Source organism: Hyposmocoma kahamanoa, unplaced genomic scaffold, assembly GCF_003589595.1.
Source record: "Hyposmocoma kahamanoa isolate Upper Pololo Valley unplaced genomic scaffold, ASM358959v1 185, whole genome shotgun sequence".
Taxonomy (NCBI): Eukaryota; Metazoa; Arthropoda; class Insecta; order Lepidoptera; family Cosmopterigidae; genus Hyposmocoma; species Hyposmocoma kahamanoa.
In genome coordinates, this window is record NW_020653715.1 from 1,200,503 (window position 1) to 1,224,437 (window position 23,935).

The 23,935-nt window shown below is 35.7% G+C and overlaps 1 protein-coding gene across 6 annotated transcripts in view; it reads right to left on the minus strand.

Annotated features, from left to right (window-relative positions):
• LOC113226279 (homeobox protein cut) overlaps window positions 1-23,935 on the minus strand; it is a 244,866-nt gene that overhangs the window by 124,143 nt on the left and 96,788 nt on the right. For all 6 annotated transcript variants that reach the window (XM_026458849.1, XM_026458847.1, XM_026458845.1 and 3 more), the window contains exon 3: window positions 3,330-3,578. In XM_026458849.1, coding sequence (XP_026314634.1) covers window positions 3,330-3,578 — 249 coding nt within the window. The remainder of the gene's footprint in view (window positions 1-3,329; window positions 3,579-23,935) is intronic.

Genomic DNA, 23,935 nt, shown 5'->3' on the forward strand with positions numbered 1-23,935 from the left:
TTTAAAAAAAATATTTAAATAGTCATGTAGTTGTTGCCGACAATTTTATCGATAGATTGTAAACGTACGTAAAATATTGCCAAAAATAATAACACAACACACTCATAGCCCCGCACTACGTAAACCCTGTATCGCGGGCGCTATGGACACAAACATAGACAACCACAAATTACATCCAAACTTACGAGAGAAATAAATGTAGCCCATATAAATATTTCTTCCGGCCCGTGAATCGAACCTGGGACCTCTGCATGGCAGTCCGGCATGGTAACTGTTCGGCCACAGAGGCAGTAAAAAGTGTCTGGAATTGTGAATGTTACTACGTTCTAATGACTACTACTTACATTATTGCATTCTTTATTCTTAATTTGACAGTTGGTCTTTATAATATATCACCTATAAGTATTTTGTATTCACATGCTGCTAAACTTAGTGTACATATGTGTGAATTTTCAAAAATTAACAATTCAAATGACCCCATGCCCAGCAGTTAAACGAATAATTGGCCAATCACGAATGAAACGAGTTCAAATGAGAGGTATTCAGCTATTTTTTTCATAAGCGTAACCAGTCGATAATCGATATAATATATCGACTACAATACAAACTAGCTTCTTGCAAGCGGGCAACACTTTTATGCAATGAACTGTCATTTTAGGGATCTCATCTTTAAAAAAGAGAGACTATAATGTTTGTTATTTGTGAAAACTGTTTTAATATTCATAATTGCAAGACTTACGGACAATCTTTACCATGGCAGGAACCGTATCCAGCAATTGTCATAAAGAAGACCTTGTATGGATGTTGTATTAGAAGTTGTTTAACTATGCATCGCTATGCTACGTCCTAGTATGCAGTAGTTAGTGCGCCCGCGCAAGTCATCTCGTATCGAATGTAACGGACGATCAATAAATCAATTACGCGCGGGGGCATCGCTGAATTGGATTTGACAGTTGGCTAGATCTAGTGCGGATCGATTGTGTATCGATAGTGCTGATGGTTTATCGATTTTCGCAACACAAACGTCAAAAATATTTTTATGGATGGTAAGGTTTTCGATGATAATGATGATATTTTATTACCTAAAGGGTTCATGTACTCTGTTACTGAAGTACTAATTAAGAATCTCTATTCGTTTTAATTGATATTGGACGGTGCGTATGACACTCTTGATTTCGCTTTCTAGTATGGGATTGCATTGCAAATAAGAAAAGTTTCAAGAGTAAAAGTAATGTAGCGAATCTAGTGAACTTCACTTTATCGTCATAAGTATATCGACATCAATCGACACTTCCCACCCCTAGCCGCAGGAAACAGGATACGTTCAATGGAATGATTGATCGGCAGCACGTAATCCTTGCACTAAATAAATATCACCGTTTTTCTTTATCGGCCATACGGACGGACGGGTTATTGTATCTTATTGGATACGAATTGACCCGTATCATGGTCATTAGGTTTAAACCGGGTTAAAATCTTATAGGACGATTTAAACCAGATGATATAGCTTCAGTATCAGACGCACGACACAATTGTCGAAGGAAAATTGTGTGAACATCTTGAACGCATTTGTGTCCAACTTCATAAATTTGCTTGATTTCGAAAAGTGCACTAAAAACAAAGAACTTTATTCCATGCTTCACTTACATATGTACACTATACTCGTGATATATCCCTTTCGCTTTCTTCATTTGTATCAGTCTTTTAATACACACCTGTTTTGATAATTTTGGATACATATATTTGGATACCAGATTGAAAATGTCCTTCAGGGGGACTTTAAGGACATTTTCAATGTGGTAAAGATATGTACGTTTACATTTCCCCACCATCTTTTCACGTTTGCTTTATACATTTTTCTTCGGTTTTGGTCATAAACAATCCCTTTTTCTATTCTTTCTTTGGTTACAGTATCATTTTCCACATTCTGTCTTCATGGCTTTCTTAGAATTTTACTACACATACTGTGCAAAGCTCTCATTTCTGAAGCATTCATCATACATTGATGCTTCTTTTGCTACACTCAGCATTCACTACCGTATACTAAAAAACTTTACAGGTTTTCCAAAGGTAGTAAAACCTTTTCGACATGTAGGTTTAATCACAATATTTTCATTCAACTTTAGTGACGTTGCTACTAATGATTGACAAATGTACGTAATGTAGAAATAAAAGTCATATGTGCATGTGATAGATAGATGCGAATCCTTGACCTCCCACTGGACTACCAAGGATATACGTTAAGTATCACAAGAAATTGTAAGGGTGTTACCACACCAATCGATCGACGTCGATCGGTTGGTGTGAAACAATTGTCGATTGACGAACACCGATTTAGGTACTTTCTCATTGTTCCTAAAGTAATTTTTGCTTAACATGATTTGATGCTCTATGAATTTGGTTGCCTAAAATACAGGCCAAGCCAAATGTAGGAATGAAAAGTAATTCCATGCGAGAATTTTCTTAATCCGTCTCGTAGCACCATTATCGACCAAACTGTTTTTATTTTTATTATTATTATATAGTGGGCTCTCCGCAGTAGTTTCTAAAATGTATACAGAAGGGGATTTGTGTGTTGTTGGCAAGCACGACTTTGTTTCTCCTACTTTTATTATGGAGGCGTAAAAATTTTGGCACTCGCACACCTCATTCAATCATCGATCGGTAGTATGATAACAATTATCAATCGACGTTGACTCGTCTCATTCAACGATCAATCGATGGCATTGATCGACTATCGATTGATTGGTGTGCTAACACCCTAACGTTTGGTATATGTGACGTCATTGTTCATGCTGTCGACAGCAACAGAATCTAGATTAAAATTTCGCATTATGGCGAAAGTCCAAAAGTGTCTTGAATGTTTTTACATGAAAATTAAAGACATTAGTAGAAATGACTCAAAAGTCAAACCACGAGTATGTCACTGGCAACTTCATATAATTGAATAATATTGATTGAATGATATGAACAGAAAGAAATGAAAGTGAAAAAGAATAAATTAATGAAGGAAATATTTTCATTTAAAAACATCTTTCCTTTGAAGATGATTGTATTCGACATTGTCGGGTGTCGCACAAATTTCAATTAGCGATATGTCATGTCAAAGTCGTGACTGTGAATGTCATTTTTGTACGACAGCATGTAAAGGTTTGATGATTTTCAGATGATGGAACAACGTGGACCTTGAATTGACGTAGAAGAAAACAAAGAATAATAAATAGATACACTGAAATTAATTATGTATAATAAAGGATGACGTTGCTGTTAGACAAAAGCATTCAGAAGAATACAAGACTGAAGAGTAAAAGAGCAAGATTTCGACTTACCTCTTTTTCCTTAGCAACTAATTCACTCTCCAATCCTCCCTGATGCACAGGACTGCTCCGACACGAATTGCTATTGCTTCTTGGCTCCATTTTCTCCTCTCTCTCTGGCTTTACTTCCAGGCTATATATTTCTCCCTCTCTCTCTAACGAGCCATTTGTTTTCGGGACTGTAGCTTGGATCGGCGTAGGGCTTGTTGTTGCTAGTTGCTCTTTTAACGTCGTCACTTCTTTTTCGGCCAGTGTGGCTCTCTGGAATAATGAAAGCAGATTTATGAGTAAGGAAATTTATATTATTTTTTGAGAGATTTTTATAATGATACCTTTATTTAGCAGGGACCTGAAGGCGAATAAGATACATAACAAACGTTCCTCTGTTGTATGAATATTTTACGACGCAGTTTATTTGGTTAATCAGACTAAAAAGACACACTTTCTCATCAAACAGAAACCAAAAAATGCCGAAATCATTTGGTATCATTATAAATGTAACCGATTTTCTAAAGTTAGAGCCGAAATGTGTTTATAATTGTGATGGTAATCTCGGCAGGTCGAAATGTGAGAAACAAATACAATGTCGCTAGAAAGTTACACGAACTGACATTGATTCATGGTTAAATAAAATGGAAATTGTACAAATTATTACTATCTCTGGTGACTGCAATTTAATTGCTAGTTGAAACATATTTGATATTAAACTTTTTTCGGATCGACTTCGCGCATATGCGCGTTTGCCCACTACATCCGATTCGAATACTTCCGAATCTGAGACTATATAAATCTAGAAAATTCGGACCCACTTCGGATGTCCCTTGTAAATACGAATATGACATTTCGGATCGTCATTTCTCGCATTCGGAACTGATACGAACGCTCTTATTATTATTTTAAACAAACCAAAGTTTGTCATGTCAACCAAAGTCATGGCTGACTGGATGGACTGGCTTTACAGCGTTTAATGATACGATTGCAGAATGTAACGAAGCTTCTTTTTTCTTAATCGGATTCTATTCAGCCCAAGATGACAATAGCTGCTGGACGTACGAATCACGTTAATAGAATAATTTCTCTATTATCTCCTATAATTTATTAGGTAATAGACTAAAATAGCTTCGCACAGTGAGTCATAGACAATCGGGTGATCAATCTCGGTCAATTGAGAGCGGCCAAATCATTGCGCAAGCGTTGATGACAAATCTTAGATTTCAACCTACGGATTGTATTTCAAAGTATTGGGAGTGAAGTGGAATTTGGTGGGATGAGCAAAGAGTCTGAACTACCAGCGAATTATAATTCAAATCGTGAATTCACAATTATCATTACAACATTACTTCATCGGTAGATATAACCTGAAAGATAGGAAACTAAACTTTGTTTTTTCAAACAAATCAGTTTCAGCAGGTCCCATAGTAGCTGATTGATGGCGGTTTAGATCCAAATCTGAAAGAGTTGAACGGTCAGTCCCATAAATTTCAACAGGATTGTTGTTATCATTCGCTCAAATTTCCATGACAAAAACCAACAAGAAACTTGACGTAACCTTAGAGCTTTTGCGCACTACGTCCGTTTCGCATCACTTCCGAATTCGAGAAATAACAGTCCGAAATGTCAAAGGGATATTTTTATTTTTAGGTGTGCCTACGAGCAACATTCGTATTTCCTTAGCGCTTATTTTCTTAATGCTTATTTTCGAAGCGATATCCGAAGTAAGTTCCGAGTTTTCTAGATTTGTATAGTCTCCAATTTGGAACAATCGGATGCAGCGCACAAGTGCGCCTTCATGCCAAAATTAGTCGGAAGATTGTTAGTGCTACAAACATGAGTGTCCTCAATCGTATACAACAAAGAACAGTTACGTGTTGCATCTAACAACTCTCATCCGTCCACCTAACCTTGGTCCTCAAAGCGTTCTTCGATTCGTACGTCTCTCCATTCATTGCTATCAGTTTTCAGGACTCACATAATTCATGGCCCATCATCACTTCGACACAGTCCACGTTCATGTTTAAAATCGGATAAAACTGAGTTATTGTTAGACAAGCCGCAGATGGCATCGAAGATACAAAGTATTATTAATCCTGGTAATCGCGGTTTCATCGCGAAACTCATGCGCAATAAAAGTTGTTCATACATGAAAAATATCGTTGCGAGTGCGTGTGTGCCACAACACACTGAATTAAAAAACGCTTGTATTTTACAGAACGGATACTGATTTAGATACAAGCTTGACAGTTTGGGTTATTGATCTTTTATATCATAGAGTTGAATTTAAATTTCGAAGCTCTTGTCGTAATCCAAGAAACAAATCGCATTTTCAACGTAAATGAGCTTTTAGCACTTATGAAACACGTGAACTGTGATCTTTGTGAATTAATTTTTTTTGAGGTACACGATAACTGACAAGTTTAATATCTAATAATTAGTTTCTTGTCTGCAATGGATCTTCAAAGTAAGTTCACATCAAATAATTTTCGTCGTATGTTCCATTTTCAAAAAGTAAATAATCGCTGCGTTTTGTGTTTGGTTTGCGTACACTCCGTTCCACGTAATCTGCGTTTGAGACGATGTTATCTCGTCACGCGTACTGCCCTCTCTATGCGTGCGTTTAGTTTTTGCTTTCTTGAATGAGCTATTACTCATTAGTAAAACTGTAACGGAAGCTATAGTCCGAATTGAAGGGAAAATGATAAAAATAGTAAAAGTAGGAGTAATATCATTAAAAAGGTATTTTATTTGCGTCTCGATTGCTGTATTTGTGTTAAAAAGTTCGTGTTACCTTTCGAACGAATTAAATAATGATATATTCTTTATTGAAAATTGAATATGTAGTTTTTAATAGTACTATAATTAGAACTTGGTATAATAAAAAAACCACATGTGATCATATGTCAAAAGCTTTTATCACGTAAAAATGATTTAAAAAAATACAAATTTCAGATTCAGATTCATTTATTTCTCAAATATAACATTACAGTATAAATTGCACTACATGTCAAAGTATAAGAAATTATATTGAGATCGTCAGACAAAAACGAAAATTATAAGAAAAGCACACAATAATTAGAAAATTAACAATTCATTACATAATATTGTTGTCATTAAATTATATATCAAATATCATTCTCCATCAAGGATCGTCATAAGTTGATAACAATTGTACAAGAGTATGTTAATGCGGTAAAAATTAGAATAAAAATAGAAAATACTGAATTCGTTACAATTTAAAGTCCATAAATTCTTTTACTAATAGGATTTTTCAAGAAAAGGTCTTTCAGCCGGCGCCCAAATATTTCGTCAGACGGTTCAAGTCTGAGAGTAGCGGGTAAACGCTCATAGATATGGATATATATGGATATATCTCTTTATGTATTGGACGCGTCAAAGTATTTTTTTTTAAATTTCATGTTTTATTTATTTATTGAAGTCAATATTTAATCGTCGTTATACAATTTAAGATCATACAAATTTTCTACAAATCAATTAAGTCAAACAAAAAAAAATGCAACTATGTTTTGTCGAAGCAGTCACGTCATGGGGTTAATTACAATTATCTTAGAGCTGTTTCAATTTGTAAAAAATTTGTAAAACATGTTTAAGCTTTTCTGTATTTCAAGTAAGCAGTAGAGCTCCTTGTGACAGAGATCGTCCAGGGAAGTACTGCCACCTTACCTATTTCTGCCGTCAAGCATTAATGTTAGCATTACTGTGTTCCGGTTTTGAAGGGTACGGGTGCTGGTGAAATTACAGGGACTTGTCAACTTATATCTCAGGATGACAGGCGCAGTGGCAGTGCCCGTCAGATCTGCGATTTAAGCTCTGAGTGGTATTGCAATTGTCATGAACAGGTGTGTCGCTTACCACCAGACTCACGATTTGTTCTTTCCATCACTTGGTAATATAAAAAAAAATGCTCTTGGTGCCTCGGTGGTGGCGGAGGTACTATTAACTCATGTACATTACTGTCTATTCCGATCTGTGTTATAAATTATAACAGCGTACTTCTCTCGATTGACAATTAGTTCCCGCGCTATTTTCATTGAAAACCCTAAATACGCAATTCAATAATTTAGAACAAAGAACTGTAGTCGTCCCAATCGTTTGTCCGTACATCCGTTTCGGGTCGAGATCACTGCGATTACAGTTTTTCTGAATGAACTGCGTAATGTATGCAAGCGGAAGCGAAACAATTGTTTTTATGCCAATGAAACTATGGGAATTGATAATTAGATTACATACAACATTTAAAAACAAGCGCTACACCCGTAACTCTCATAGAATTTGTATGAAAACTATGAGACTTGATAACAGAAGCCGAATTAAACATTTATTATTTCCGCGAAGAGCCGTCAATTATAGGAATTACTATGTAACGTAAGGGTCTTTAAAAACCTGTTTGTAAATAGAATAATGCTATAAATCAATGTTTCCTGCTGCTTTTAATGATTTTGATGTTATCTTTTTTTTAATGACGGCAAAGGACGCACGGTTCAGATGAGTCCCAATGGCTTGGAGCCAATTGCGTAATTTCTTCATTGCAACTATTGTGGGTAAAGATTTTAACAACGATATCGAGTTCTTAGGTTTTCTCGATTGTTACACATAGGACACTTTGAAGACGTTGCGCATTGCAGAAGTCAGAAGTGGAAGTGAGCGTGCCTACAGCTCCGGCACCTATCTAGAAAATACGGAGGGTATTTGTATGTGCACCCGAGACGGTTCACCCAAGGCGCTAGCCTTTTGAAAACCGAATGAAAACAGCGATAACGGTCTGTGACAACCCTGTACGCTGGCTGATCTGGGATCAGAACGTGAACTTAGGAGGTTCCCGTGCACGCACAGGTTATAGTGCCCGTCTCGTATACCTTTAGGGTAGGTAGGGAGGGTCACTATAGTCAAAACTAATGTAGAAAGGTATGGGGTTGGTACCCATAAGGAGTGTGAGTGTGTGGAAAGTACTGCCACCTTACCTATGTCTGCCGCCATGCCGTAATGTGACCATTACTCTGTTTTGAAAGGTATTGGTGCTGGTGAAATTACAGGTATACGTGACAGTGGATTTCAGATCATTGGGATTTAAAGCTCTGATTGGCACTGCAACTGCTATGGACAGGCGTGTCTTTTATCACCAGGCCCACCGTATATGTACCTCCCGTCTCTTGGTATCATAATCAGTACAGAGTACTAAAAAAACCGACCTCAAAAGTACGTGGAATTACATGTAATTACCAAGTTTTATTGAAATCGGTTACCGGAAAGTGCGCAAACCCGGATTCATCCCCTAGTTCGCCACTATACAGGACTTGACAAGGGGATAATAAAAATCGGTTCTCACTACTCAAAGTATATTGAGAGAAAAACGCCTTGAATTGGAGAATAGCAAATTCAATCATTAAAATAATTGCTCCTTATAATAAAATTTAGTCGCTATTTATAAAAATGAATCTTCATGCGTGAACAGCCATCCTTAGAAATTTGATGATATTCTTCAAAATTAAATGTGACCACTATGGAGGTACCCTCTTCCCAACAATAAAAAAAAATCGGTTCAGAAACACCGGAGTTATCACGTGACATACATACAAAAAAAACATACAGTGAAATTGAGAACCTCCTCCGTTTTTAATGTTATTTAAAAGTGCATTGTTAGGTTATTCATTGTAATACAAATACAAAATACGCATTTTTATTTCAGAATATACTTCAATTACAAGTAATTGTAATACTGCTCAGCCCTGTATATACCGATATATATTAATTTATTTTCCCACAACTTCCAAAATACGTATCCACAATATAATTGAATAGGCAACTTTCGTGATTCATAATTAATATGAACGTAATGATAAACTTAATGCGTTCTTTTTAGTCTACTTCTTAATTGCTTACTTTCCCAATGTTTAACGTTATGTTAACTGTACTTTACGTAGCTGATTTTCTAATATAAGTTTTGATAATATTATATTGTACAGTCAAGAGCATATCGGACTTGATAATTTGAAATTGTCTGTAACAATACTGTCAAATACGTAATACTCGACTAAATCAAATGACAATGTTAGGTACGAAGCTTCTGCATCATGCGTCTTTGGTCAAGTAGAACTAGCTTATTTGACAGTAATTGTTTCGTACGGATGTCGGATAGAGAAAGTAGACTCCCTGTATTCAATGCTCCACCTTCCTTCTCCTCCTTTAAATGTTGTATTAAATACAATACATACAAAAAAAAAATACAGATACAGATACAGGCAACCTTCGGGTAACAGGAGAAACTATAAAACAACAATCAATTGAAGGCGCAACAGAATACGTATACACAAATTGCACTTACGTTAATGAAAAAAAAAAACACAATAGTTACATGAATTAAATATAAATGTTATATAAAACAATAATAATAACAACATATAAATTTAAAACAGGTAAGAATAGGAGAAAATAATAAAATCAGAGTATAAGGTTGAATGACTCAGCAAAACATGTTTAATGAATAGAGTAAAATTAAGGACGTTATTTAACTGTTTACATTTACATTACGTGACAGGTGCGAAGATTGATAAGAAATTCGGTAACCAGGTCTTGGCCTAAAACACTAGATCGCGTATTTTTATTTTTCAAACAAACTCACGTTCGGTTCTTTACAGTCAACCGCGACCACGGGATCTGTATAGGACCCGAAACGTTGGTTTGTTTGAAATAACAAACATACGCGACTTAGATCCGGAAAAATAGTTTCATTTCCTATGTGTAACAATCGCGAAAGCCTAAGAACTCGATATATAAAAAATAAATTCATATAAAAAGTAAGTGTAAAATTTAAAAAAACCCACCACCAGTTTGGTGTCCAGTATTTCGTGTGATGAAAAATCCCAAACAGACATAAGAAAGCAGTAATTAATATGTTTTAATTTATTCTAATTTTCATTATAATTAATAATAATAAATTAATTATATTACATTAATTAATAATAAATTCATATCGTTAAAATAAAATAATTTGTAAAACTTAATGTAGCGTAAATTGGAATGTTTTTTTGTAAAATTAAATTCTAACTATAGTGAAAAAATAGGGTGGTTTGCATTAATATTAGACACAACTGGTTGATGACTGTACCACCCAGTTAACTGCGCCCATGGGACCTGTAAAGGGCCCGAAACGTTGGATTGTTTGAAAAAACAAATATACGCGATTTAAATCCGGAAATATAGTTTAATTTCCTATGTGTAACAATCGCGAAAACGCCAGAAGTCGATAAGCGTCGAATGTATGCTTTTCAGAGTTGAATGAGATCTTACACAGCTGTGACGTATTTGGTCTGCCAAATACGTCAAACGGCAGTTGGCATAGAGAGGGCTTTTATATAACCTCTAATTGACATACTGTCCCCAAATTGTATGTATATTTACCTTAAAAAACGATAGACAATAGACAGTGATCTGCCAATGACGATTTGCCCACGATTTCATATGCAACGCGGTGCGTAGATAGCATCTACAGATTGCCCGAGTTGCTTCAAAATTAAGCAGCAATTAGAACACAATTCGATCCACGAATTCTTCGAATGGAACAAGTGTATGGACACAGATTGTTAATAAGCAGTTGTTTAAAATATCTGATAGTAATTTGTCGTCTTTTTTTAAACTGCTTTGAAAGCTATGCAAATGATAGAGAGTACAATTTTCGGCAGTGAATTATGGAATTATTTAATACGACGAAGCCCGATACTTTGGACTTTGGACCGTCCTTATCAGAAGTGTCGTAGAGTTCAATTTAAATTTTACGTGTCAACTTTGAATTGATTTTAAGGTTAACCATTGAATTTTAGTTTTTTTTTATGATACAAGTGACGGGGCCTGGTGGTAAGCGACACGCCTGTTCACAACAGTGGCATTGCCTCTCAGAGCTTTAAATCGCATAATGTTAGGGGCACTGCCACTGCGCTTGTTACCCTATGATAGAAGTAGTTGTTATCGCGAAGAAATTTTATTAGTAATATGATTGACGATCTCCTTCTAAAAGGATAGGTTAAAAATAAGAAGAATGGGCTGAATGGACCTGATCGTGGACCTTCGTCTATAACCTCTGCTTTTCTTCATAGGAGACAGGGATGTAATGTATGTCGTGTTAATTTTAATAACAGTAGAAGTGTTTTTGATTCTATAGTATATTTGATACCATTCACGCCACGAAAACTTTGAAAAGTTGTCTTACTGTTTTGTAAAAGACTGTGTGTAAAGTTTATCTATGGCAGCCATCTTTCGTATTCGTTGTTTGTGCAATAGATTAAAAGTTAAAAAGTCGGGCAATTTGAGCGAGTGGTCTCACGGCGTAATTATGCTCTGTAACGGGTGCTCGAGCGCTTGGTGCTCGCTCAATGACCGATTACTTGGATTATAATTCGAGATTTTTCGAGGCTATTCTAAATATTCACTTAAACTATTTCCATATGAATACCTATTATGTATATAACACAGTATATAAAGCCGCGGTAGTCTAATGGTATCACCTACCGTCTCTCGGTATGCTATGAAACCTGCACGTCGAATAAAGTTCACAACCCTTGAGAAACGTGTTAAATTTCCAACCCACATTGGGTCAGCGTGGTGGACGAAGGCCTAAACTCTCGCCTGAGAAGAGACCCGTGTTCATGCAGTGGGATGTATAAATGGGTTGTTGATAAAATAGTTCTGCGGAATTTACTATACAATAAAAGGACTTTCAATCGGGTATAGAACAACTCAGAGGTGCGAACCAGGATTCGAAGCTACGGCCTCTTTTCAAGAGTCGGCAGACTAATACGGCTATTAAGATTATATTATATAGAATTATTTATTTGCAAGAAATTGTAATTCTGTTTATTCTATTGGATATATTATTACACGATTTTTAATCAACTGCAAAAAAAGAGGAGGTTCGGTATTTGTATTTTTTTTGAGTGTGTATGGTACGTGTTTACTCAGACACTTGTGAACCGATTTTGATAATTCTTTTTTTGCAGGTACCTCAGCATTGGTCTCTTTTAAATTTGAAGAAAATATTCCTCCTCTAAGGGTGGTAAATTAAGGGATGAATTCGGTTCCGGTCACTTTCCTGTAACCGATTGTTAACTTTTTAGTTTCAGTTTGTATGTAAACACATGTAAGCATAGTTTGAAGTCGGTTTTTTTAAATTAAAAATTACTTTATGTTTCAGTTTTAGTGCTGCCACCTTACTTATTTCTGCCGCCAAGCAGTAGTGTTAGCGTTACTGCGTTCCGGTTTTGAAGGGGTAAGGGTGCTGGTGAAATTACAGGCATGAGACTTATCAACTCAGGGTGACGGGCGTAGTGGCAGTGCGCCTCAGGTCTTTGCGATTTAAAGCTCTGAGTGGCACTGCGACTGTTATGGACAGGCGTCAGGCGTACCATCAGGCGCACGACGTGTACGTCTCGTCGCTTGTCATTAAAAAAAAAAACGATTGCAATATCCTTGGACGCCGTTATTTATACTTTAATACTGTGACAATGATACGCCGAAGAAAAATGACAAAATTCACTATCACAGACATTATAGACAACAAAGTCATTATTTATAATGAAACGGTGGACAGGTACATCTATTTTCAAACCAAACCCAATGAGTTGACAACAAAAACCGACAAGTGTAATTTCAAAATGACACACACGTAAAGGCACTAGCTATCGAGAATTGGCACGAGGCGCAGACCACTCACAGTTTGACTCACCGAAGGTAAATGATGCGTAAACTAGAAAACACGTCGAATTTAAACGCTGATGGAAGTTTCTCATAATCTACTGGACGTGGTCAGAGTGAACAAAAAATTCAGTCCATATAACAACGCACTTACGAGGATAGATTCAAGGACGTTAATTTCTTCTTTCTAAATTACAGACAGAGCATGCTCACGCGCATACTTTCCTTGCAATTCGATGTTATAGTTATTTGTCGTAATTTTCTTGATTTTATTGTAATAATCATTATTTTCCGTAGTTTCACTTCTACATAATATGAAGTGAAATGAATTGTTTGTCATTTAAAAACTTTTTAATGTCTACATTGACTTACAATTATATGGACGTCGGGTCCGCGCTAAAAAGTATCCGAACTTATAGGGCGTTAAAATCGTATACAGAGCGTCATTCACGCTTTAGTCTTCGTTTGTTCGACAAAATTAGACAGTACTGCGATGACATTACAATTTAAATTCAACGTTTTAGCTTTTTCATATTCCTTTACATGTCACTACGTTTAAATAGGTTGACTTGGGACTTTTTTCGTGACTTTTGTATTAGACCCGTCGTCCATTTATTTGTAAGTCAATGAATGTCTAAGTAAGTTTGTGATTTGCAAGTAAAGAAATAAGTTAAATAATAATTGTAACTTTTTCATTGAAAAAAAAGCCGTCCTCAAATTTTGCTTATCGTCTTTTTTAATGTCCAAGGGATCCCATCATCTGATCATTCTGACTTCTTGGTGACAATGGGACTGTTACGGACACTTACGTACATTTTATTATTATTATGTCAAGTAAAAAGTCGAATTTTATTTGCGGACAATAATTAGTCGTTTGTGATAGCCGACAAGAACCCGGAACAGCATCAGAGACCACCTCGAGAGTAAACCCTTTCAAACAAAAGAAGAATTTTCAAAATCGGTGCACAATTGATTGAGAAATTGGTGAATACACGGACATGTCTACAAATTTTGAGGATTTCCTTCAATTTTCATGGGATCCCCTCATCAGATTTTGGGGTCTACACTCGATCTCCGCCCGACATCCGTCCGAAACAATTACTGCCAAATAAGCAATACTTGACCAAATGAAAAGACGCGTGATGCGAATGAAGCTTCATACTTGATACTTGTCTTTTAATTTTGTCGAATATTACTTATTTGACAGTAATTGTTTCGGACGGATGTCGACAGTAGACCCCCTGACTTGGTGACAATAGGACCACCACGAGAGTGCACCCTTTCAAACAAAAAAAGGAATTTTCAAAATCTGTCCACAATTGACGGAGACATCTGAAAACTTACATACAGTCGAACGTATAACCTCCTCCTTTTTCAGTCAGTTAAAAATACAATGAGATCGATGATTTGAAATAAACTTTAGTGGCCAATATATAGTGTAGGTATACCTAAGTCTTTTTTGATGACCTCATTGAAAGAGGATGACTAATACCGGAAACAAACTTTTCTAAATTGGTTCTCGTCTGTTTTGTGCCCCGGATTCAATTTCTTTGCTCTGGCGTCATTGCACAAGGCATTCCCTAATTCGAGTCCAGGTAATTGATGATCTTCTTTGGCAAAAATAGACGTGTGTGGACAAGGGTTCAAATTCGTCAAACTTAGCCAGTGTCGAAGCAAAACTCCTGGCTAGCTTTCAATTAGCTTCGTTCAAACCACCGGTTACCAGTGTAGCCAGCTACTTTCGCTAAAGAATAAACGTAGCCATTCAAAGGGACAACACTGTCAGCCTCCTTTACTCGATGCCCCAAGGCGCGGCCCTTGAGGCTATTTTGTTTTTCTTTATTTCATTTCAAGTAAATATAATTGTAAAACGGCAACTTATTAATGTTTTTTGATAAAATTGTAACTCGACAGAAATGCTTCAATGTTGTCAATAACTTGGCGTTTCGACAAAACCAGTTTATAAAATCAATTCAAACGCAAATATTATTCGATTAGTGGAAAACAAAAGACAACAATTTCTAAAATTTCCAAGTCCCTTCAATTGCGCGCTGTGGTGTTAACTTCTCATTGAAAGCGGCCGATACATTTTCAAATATCGCTGTATTTTGTGTTTCTTTACTTTCATTGATTTGACATCTTATAAATAAGTCAATATTGACGTGCTTAGCATCCGTAATAAAGTGTTGTAAATCAATGATATCTAGTACAATACGTATACTCGTATATAACCTTCTCCACCATTTATTGTAATGTAACGCCAAATTTTTGTAATGGAGCAGCTTTTTTATTATGATTTAGAAATGACGGTATTTTAAACTCATTGAGATTCAGTGGATATCAGATCTCGTGCTATGCATCACATTAATTGACCATTTCGCATTGTTCTTAATTAAATGTAATTTTTTGTTTTACGATTTTTTGGCTTCATGCATGGACACGGTTTACTTTTATAAGGTATGGTATATTATCTCATTTATGGGGTTAGTGACTTGGTTGCCACTGTCGTACGGCGATATCATATAGCATAGTGTAATGATACGGGTTCCTATAAGAGCTCTTTGTAAATTGAGTGCGTTAAGGACTTTAAAATTCGTCATAATCAAACGCTTCAAGTATATTTTTTTTACTTCTTCCATTAGCACCATGAACTGAAGTTATTCAAGGACATCTTTAATCTGGTAGAGATATCTACCCCTATTTACCCATATTTTCGCCCACATTAAGTCTAAAAATTTGTGTCCCATGAAAACCATCCATATGAATGTTTATTTATTGATTATTAAGGACATAAATTTATACCAAAAGTCTTTTATTCGGTATTCAATTCACAATACTGTAACGGAAACTTGAAAAAACTCCCGAAATGCACAGAATACATGATAAAAGATTCAATATCGAAAAAGTCTTCACAGGTATAGAAAATTTGAAGCCCCTGAACGTTTTTCACGTTTTAAATTTCACAGTCCAGACTCTAATCACAACAAAGGTTATTAATCCAAAAATAATTTGGTCCTTCGGCCGTCCCGTTCCGTTCTTAATCATATTTATTTTATTTGAATGCGTAATCCTTTTCCATTAATTAGTGACCAGGGACCGTGATGAAGGGGGCGGCGATTTTTTCTTCGATAGGCTCGGAGCTTGGGAATTAATGAATTTACGTAAGTCTTTGTGTATTTACAACCTATATAACCTATGTGGAGATTTTGATCAAAAGGATATTAAAGCCACCAATTCTAATTCGTATCACGTTAGTGAAGTTACAAGAACTTAGGACTTGTCAACTTGCGTCTCAGTGACGGGTGCTGGGGCATTGACCATCAGATCTTTGCCATTTAAAGCTGCTTATGGACGGGCATGTCGCTTACCATTTCTCCGGCCCGCCACATGGTATAAAAACAAAACTTTGAAGGAACTGATTGTTATTGCCACAGATAATTTGGTAGCACTGATTTGGAGAGACTTAAACATAATGTGTGATAGGTACCCACTGGTTATGGTCAGATATATCGGAACTCCTTTTATGCGTCCTATCCAAGGTGTCACGTGTCTAATTAAGATTTCTGCTCCTTAAAAAATAACGTTTAGTTAAGTTTGCTCATTGGACGTGTTGATCAAAATATGGCTGAGGAGAAATACTTTCTCTGTGGATCTGTGACCGAGCCGTCAATATTTGATTGATGGACCAGAAGAATAACTGGAGGTTTCAGACTAATCCTTTGCTCTCCCTCTTCCGGAGTTGTAACCATAAGGAATTGTAAGGGAAAAAGTGGTGTGTGTGTGGAGTTTCTGGATTTCCTATTAAGGGAAACTGCTGTATGTGGATTTGTAATATCAAACACGAATGTTTATCAAAACATAATAATGCCGCTATTAATTGCCTGGTGTTTAGTACACACTCCAATTGCCGATCTCATGCAGCAAGCGAGTAGCTGGAAAGCTAGTTGGAAGCTAATTTTTCTGTATTGGTTCTGGTGTGGGTGGTCTGATTAGAGCTCCAGAGTGCATTTCGTTGCTGTGACACTCATTGTACAGAGAATTTCCTAATTTAGGACCACGATTTGGTAGTCTGGTACCTACATTGAAAAAATAGGGTAGTCACTACAGACTAAAAACAGATTGATCTTCGAAGTGATAAGTACCATTACGTTTTGTTTTTGGATAAAGTGCATAGGGTTGCCCATTACGAGATTTAAAAATATACTGTTTCTTCCTTTATTTATTAGAATTGTTATTGCTAGTGAATTATTAAAAAGATAACCATTAAATAAAAGGTAATAGCTGAAAATTGCTCTGTGGTTTAATGGATTATAACTCGGTCTAGTGAACATTGAATAGGAATATTCCTAAGAAACTTTAGAAAAGACATTGTATTTCATAATATCAGGCAATCGTGCATCTTGTGACTATAATAAAGAAAGAATTGAAAAGTACGTTGTATAAAAATATTGAAAGCAAATTTTGACAGTTACTTGTCAATGTTTATTTATTTATTTATTTCACAATAACAGTTGGCAAACGGTGTACAATACTTAATATTAATTGAATATTACAACATTGTGCACAACATTGTAATGAAACAGATTTAGACAAATATTTTAATTAAAAACGAAAATGCACGTTTATAAAATTAAAAGAAAAAAAAAGAGAAGTTTGAGCAAACCATGAATTAAAAATCTACAAAAAATGAGCAAAATGAAGGCATCTTGGACCTAGTTTTGAGACCTCATAGACGCTATGAATGATTTCAAAGATTGGTGGAATATATCTACCTCAGTGCAAACCTTATTATAATTCCTGCACATACGAAACAACGGATCATTGTGCGACACGTTGTACGCTGTAAATATGTACATACTTGTATATGATTTTTCCCATTGAATTTGATTTTGAAAACGGAAAAGGTTTTTCTTCAGTAATAACCTCTGTGCTATCTCTACTTTTGGCAGTCGTTTCACACATGACTGTCTTTCTCAATATTTGTGACCTGACTTTTAAAGGACCTACTTCAATTAATGTTAAGTTTTCATTAAACAGATTCAATCATTATCAACAATTCTTACGGGTTCCAAGCTCTATAATTTTTCGCTATCTTTATTTACTTATATCGATGTCCCCTGTCTGGGGGGCCCTTCCCGCACCCCGCACCCCGCCATCTTGTCTGACCGTCTGTTTGTAGTCCTCTTTTATTTTAATACTTATGAATTGGATTACGTATTTGTGCACGACAATGTAATTTGCCGTTTAGAATGTTAGAGAGTTGCCAGTTTACGTTTAAGTTAAGTTTCTTGTGGACTAATAATGCGCTAATATTGAAGTATAATATTACTACTACATCTTGTTGTAGGTAATGGAGCCAATTTTTAAGGTTACCGTTAATTAAATGTTATAGTAAATGTTTAAATTTTTTAAATTTATTTTTATTTAAAATTTAAATTATAATTTTACGTTTTCCTTTTAACTTATGATATCGTGGTAAGTGACACGCTTGTCCATAGCCGTGACCCTGAGACATAACTTGACAATTCCAATGTACCTGTAGGTTCACTAGCACCCTTACCCTTCAAAACCGAAACGCAGTAATACGCACATCGCTGCTTGGCGGCAAAAATTTGTGTACATCCCTGGACGAACACTTTCAAAGATATTATTAACTTTAGTTTGTTTTAATTTATACGTACATAATGCCCTATGAATAATAATTGAAAATAAATGATGTCTAGATTTGAAGCTTCAGTAAAAAAATAAATTAAAAGTCCGAAAAACAAATCCAATATCGCAAGTACTCGTACAATTAATGAAAACACAAAGCCTAATCAAATTACGAACTGAGCGATATTAAAAAATAATGTTTGTCTATTGCTCCAATACTCGACGTACTTGAGATGAAACATAGAGTAAACACAATCAGCATAACAACTACAAAACGGAAAAACAAAAAGGAAAAATCCTTGGACCTGACAGGACTCAAACTTGCGTTTGTGCCACGCCAAGGCCACGCATGTAATTGAGTCAATCATTGTAGAAAAACTAAAGTAAGCTGAAATTAATGCACTCTAAATTGGTTATGCTCTTGTGTTCTGCGTTTTCTCAGAATAATTTTTGTTGCTCTGATAGCGATTGTCGTGGTTACCTAGGACATTATAGGAATGCGGTTTTCGTGTAAACTTGCAAAACGGCATTTTTGTTACGCTATGTACGCGACAGCTTCTAATCTCTCAATGTCAGTCCTAATTTGCCGGCATCGAATTACCTTCCAAGAGTTTTATTTTCGAAGGAAACGCGTTTCGACAGCCCTGAGAATAAGCCTCCGTTAAAATGTTTGAAAAATCGAACGATGAAAGATTCAGATTCAAACATTCTGTTTATCTCTTTATGACAAAAAATATCAACGTGACGACAGTTGGAAAATTTTAAAAATGGCGTTCCATATTTAAAAATTTTTAGCTGTGTTTTAAGACGAGATCGAAAGACGATTACAAAGTAATGTATGTTAGGTATAGCTGTCACAGTATCATTGTCAGTTATACGTTTCACTGCTGGGCAGGGTTCTTATCCTGTGTTAACCAAATGCGATCTAGCTGAGACTACGTTTTCCTTTTGCTTCTTCTTTGACGTCAAGTTTCATCATGATGATTTCCTTCACCGATAGCAAGAAGTATTGCTACTAAACATTAATAAGCACGCAGAGGTCCCAGGTTCGATACCCGGGCCGAGAGAAATATTTGTATGGCCTACATTTATTTCTTTCTTGAGTTAGGGTGTAATTTGTGGTTGTCTATGTGTGTGTACATGGCACCCACAACTCAGTGTTTCTCTAGTGCGGGATATGAAAAAAAAATGCTCTTTTCTCGACAACTACTAGATCTAGGACAATAAGGATAGTATCGACGTAAAGTTAATTAACGACTTTAATCGATCAAAAAAAATATCTCCAAACGCAAAAACATTTGTAATCATTAACACACCATTGGAAAGTTTTAATTAAATTCTGCTATGTCCGATTTTTTACTATTATAAAATTATGTAATTAATCTCTTTAAATATTTTCTTCTAAATATTTTTCCAAACATATTTCACAGTAACGCAAATAAGAATTATCGATAATTAAATAACGTTAATAACGCACACGTAGATCAGCTCTAGTTTTCCGAAATATTTTTTGAATTTAGAAATGGATTGAACAATATAAAGTACGATAGAAAGTATCGTAATTAATTTTATTCACAAAGTCCGAAAGGTTCGTATTGAAGTTATCCGTGGTCACCTAAAAGCCAAAATATTCAGTCAAATATTCAAAAGCGAACGCTTTGATTCCCCATAAAAGAACCCCGCGTATTGATAATGTTCGGATATACACCAAACAAAATCCGCAGAGCGAGAATTTGTCAGACCACACAAAAACAGTTCAAACAAAACCGTCGCGTATCCAAATCGAAAACTAAATAATTCAATTCTAACTTTGACAAATTCAAATTCGCGTTCGAATTTTCGAAGTTGTATTGGCGATAGACAGGTAGGGAGCTAATCATTATTAGATATTGGATTTTGTAACTTTGGACTCATCCGCTTTCTAATTTACTAATGAAGCCGAGTGCTGTTGCCATTAGACCCCCTTCCACCCCTTTTACGGGCAAGAGGGGGTTAGAGAGAAGGGGTAAGATCCCGAGAATTTTCGTCTTTTATACATGTAGAACGATAATCCGATTGGTGATTCCACATTTGAGTTTTGCCGTGGTGACTTTGTAGCGGGCGTTCAATTTTCGAAATTGGTTTGTTTCTTGAATTATTTACGAGAACATTCGAATTAAGTTTCGCGCGCTAGTCGGTTTCCATTGTTTGGGATACATTTGTTTTGTGTCTAGTGTTTATATGGAAAGATTGAACTTGGAGATACTTATTTCTATTTTTGTAGCAAGTCCTTGGATAGGGCCCGTAACGGTGTAAATTCGAAAACATAGTTGCTATCTATTTTTGTTTTTTTAACGCTTTATATATGAGTTTAATTGATATAAGTTTCTTATTGAAATTCTTATAATGAAATATTGTACAGAAAGAACGGCCCATAGTCCAAAGTGTCAAGATTGAAGTGCTTTTGACTGTACCAGAGTTTACTGTTTGTAACAGGTAAAATTTTGAAATCATAGCCAATCACAATTAAACAATCGAACTTTTCAACACCACCCTAAAATGGTCTATAACAAAACACAGACCACAATAAAGCAATAAAAGCAAACACGACGAAGTAAAGGTCGGAACAAACTGGTAACAAGCGAATGTATACCCCGACAACTTGCCCGCCGATTCCACCTATGCGATTGCTCAACTTTGCCTGCGACTATCAAAGAATAAGTCACAGATATGACGCAATGGTGACATTCAATGTTTATGCCTACGCAAACAGTGTTACCACCATAATCTTTATCAGTGAATAAACAGTGACCTTTTAAAAAATTAAGGATGTGCTATTCACGCTTATTACAATTATTTTGATCGATTGTTGCAGCAAAGTTAGCCACAGTCTGTTATTACCAGAGTTTAATGAGCTCGTCAAAATGGAAGTAAATAATGCCAATTTAACGTGTGTCTTTTCAAGGCGAGAGTAAATAGGCACCTAGGCACCTTTTATACAAATATGTTCCGTCCTCCACTACATCGTCATTATCATCAAGTGATTGTGGTGCAATGCTTGCTTATGACCAATAAAGAAAAAGTGTGATTTTTTGGGACAAAGGGGACATAGGTAGAGCTAGAGTAAAACGGGTGTGACAATAGACGCTGGTTCGAGTCTGGACTCGTCAAATCGAAGGAGTTTTTCTGCATGTTGTTTATCAATAATAATAACAAGTGGAGTATATGAATATTATGGTAGTAAAACCATCATAATATTCAATAAAATAAATAATGTTAGAGTAAAATTTTCAAAAAAAATATTATAAGTTTTGTCTCGGAGAAGCGGAACATTTTTAACTAGTATATTCCACACGTTAATCTTTGCAGGAGGGTGCAGGTGCGAACCGGGATTGTGCGATATTGACTCGCTAACTCAATATTAGCTTATTAATGCACTACCACACATGGCCTCGCGCCGAGGCGAGTGGATTTTAAACGATACAACTTTGAATTTGGAACTTTCAAAAGTGTAGGTTGAAAATAAAATAGTGTGCTCGAATTTTGAAAGGAATCGTGTATCTGTAGTTTCATATACAAGTCTTTGGTTAATTTAAGGGTTTAATTCTCGAAACGGAAACCGGATTCATATCCGCTACATTGAATTCCGTTAACCGATTTCACAAAAACTTGGTAATACTAAGTGACGGGACGAACAAGTCGTGCACCTGGTGCTAAGCGTCACGCCTGTCCATAACAGTTGCAGTGTCGCTCAAAGGGCACTGCCACTGCGCCTGTCACCCTGAGACATAAGTTGAAAAGTTTCATGTGCCTGCACCTTTACCTTTCAAATCCGGAACGCAGTAATGATGATGATGGCGGCAGAAATAGGTACGTGACTCTACTGCTACGAAATTTTCGGACTTACACGCTTATTGAATGTACCACATCACTAAACTAGTTATGTACAAAACGCAGTGCTCACAAGGTTAAGCCGTACATATAACATCTTTCATGATATAGATTTGTTCACTGAGTCAAGAAGACATAAGGACTTGTGTGCAAGACAATTGCGGTATGGAATGAATCGCAGTCAGTAATGATGGTTCCCATTATTTGATTAATATTTTTGTTTTTCTTTTTGCTTAAAGTCGTTTAATTTATCCTTTCTGAGGACGAGTCGCGTTTATTGTAGGTCTTATGGTAGTTAGTCAATTTTATGACAAGACAAATGTTAAGTCGAGTTTATCTTTCTTTTTATTTACTACTTAACATCGTCTAATACGCACTTATTATTAGTAACGCGAGACAATTTGTTTATTACTAGTAAATTATATGTGCGTTAGGCTGTTGATGTAAATGAAAAAAAAAAAAGTAATTCGAGATATAAATTTTAAAAAGTAGTAATTGTAGTTCAATTAGATTGCCTAAGCGTAAACTGTAAGCGAATTAACGAAACTATCTTATGAGGTCAATTCTAAATTCCACGGTAATGTCCTAAAACAAGACGCAATCTAAGATCCGTTCCACCTGAAAGCACACTTGAACCAACGGTACATTAACAATACTGCGAAAAGATAACCATCTAAATTAAGGTTTTAAATATTGTTTAAATGCGAGCTTAAGTGTAATCATAGGCTCGGTTAGTTAGCAAACGGTTAACTGTACTGAATGAGCTGTGGTTTAATTTACAATGCAAAGTTTTATTCCGATAGGTATACACTGAGCTAGATAGCTGGTTAGGGTATACAGTGTGTTTTTTTAAATGGCTCACTATGGGGAAATTTGAAACCATAGAAGATACAAGGAAACTGTCTCAGGAACGAGGAACTAAGGGATGAATCCGGTTTCGCGCACTTTCCGGTAACCGATTTCAATAAAACTTGGCAAATAGATGTAATTAAACGAACTTTTCAGGTCGGTTTTTTTGAAAACAATTTTGACGTAGGTAGTCAATTTTTTGGTCAAACGTGAGTTGTTCGTAAAAATAAATAAAATTGATCAAATTTTTTTTGTGCTCGGCTCAGTTTTATTCATTTTTATGGCCAACACACGCTTGACCAAAATATTGATTGTGCCAAAATTGTTTTTACAAAAAAAGACGTAATCGTTCTCAATCTTCTATGGTTTCAGATTTCTCCATACTGTCCCATTTAAAACAACACTGTGTATATAACTGTTACTTTTGGTAACCGCAATTTTGAATTCTATGTAAATAACATAAGGTACAATTCGTATTTTTACAATCGTGTGCAGGTTGGAGGACAAATAATCAGTTATTTTAACGGTGTAGGAAAACGTCGTTTAAA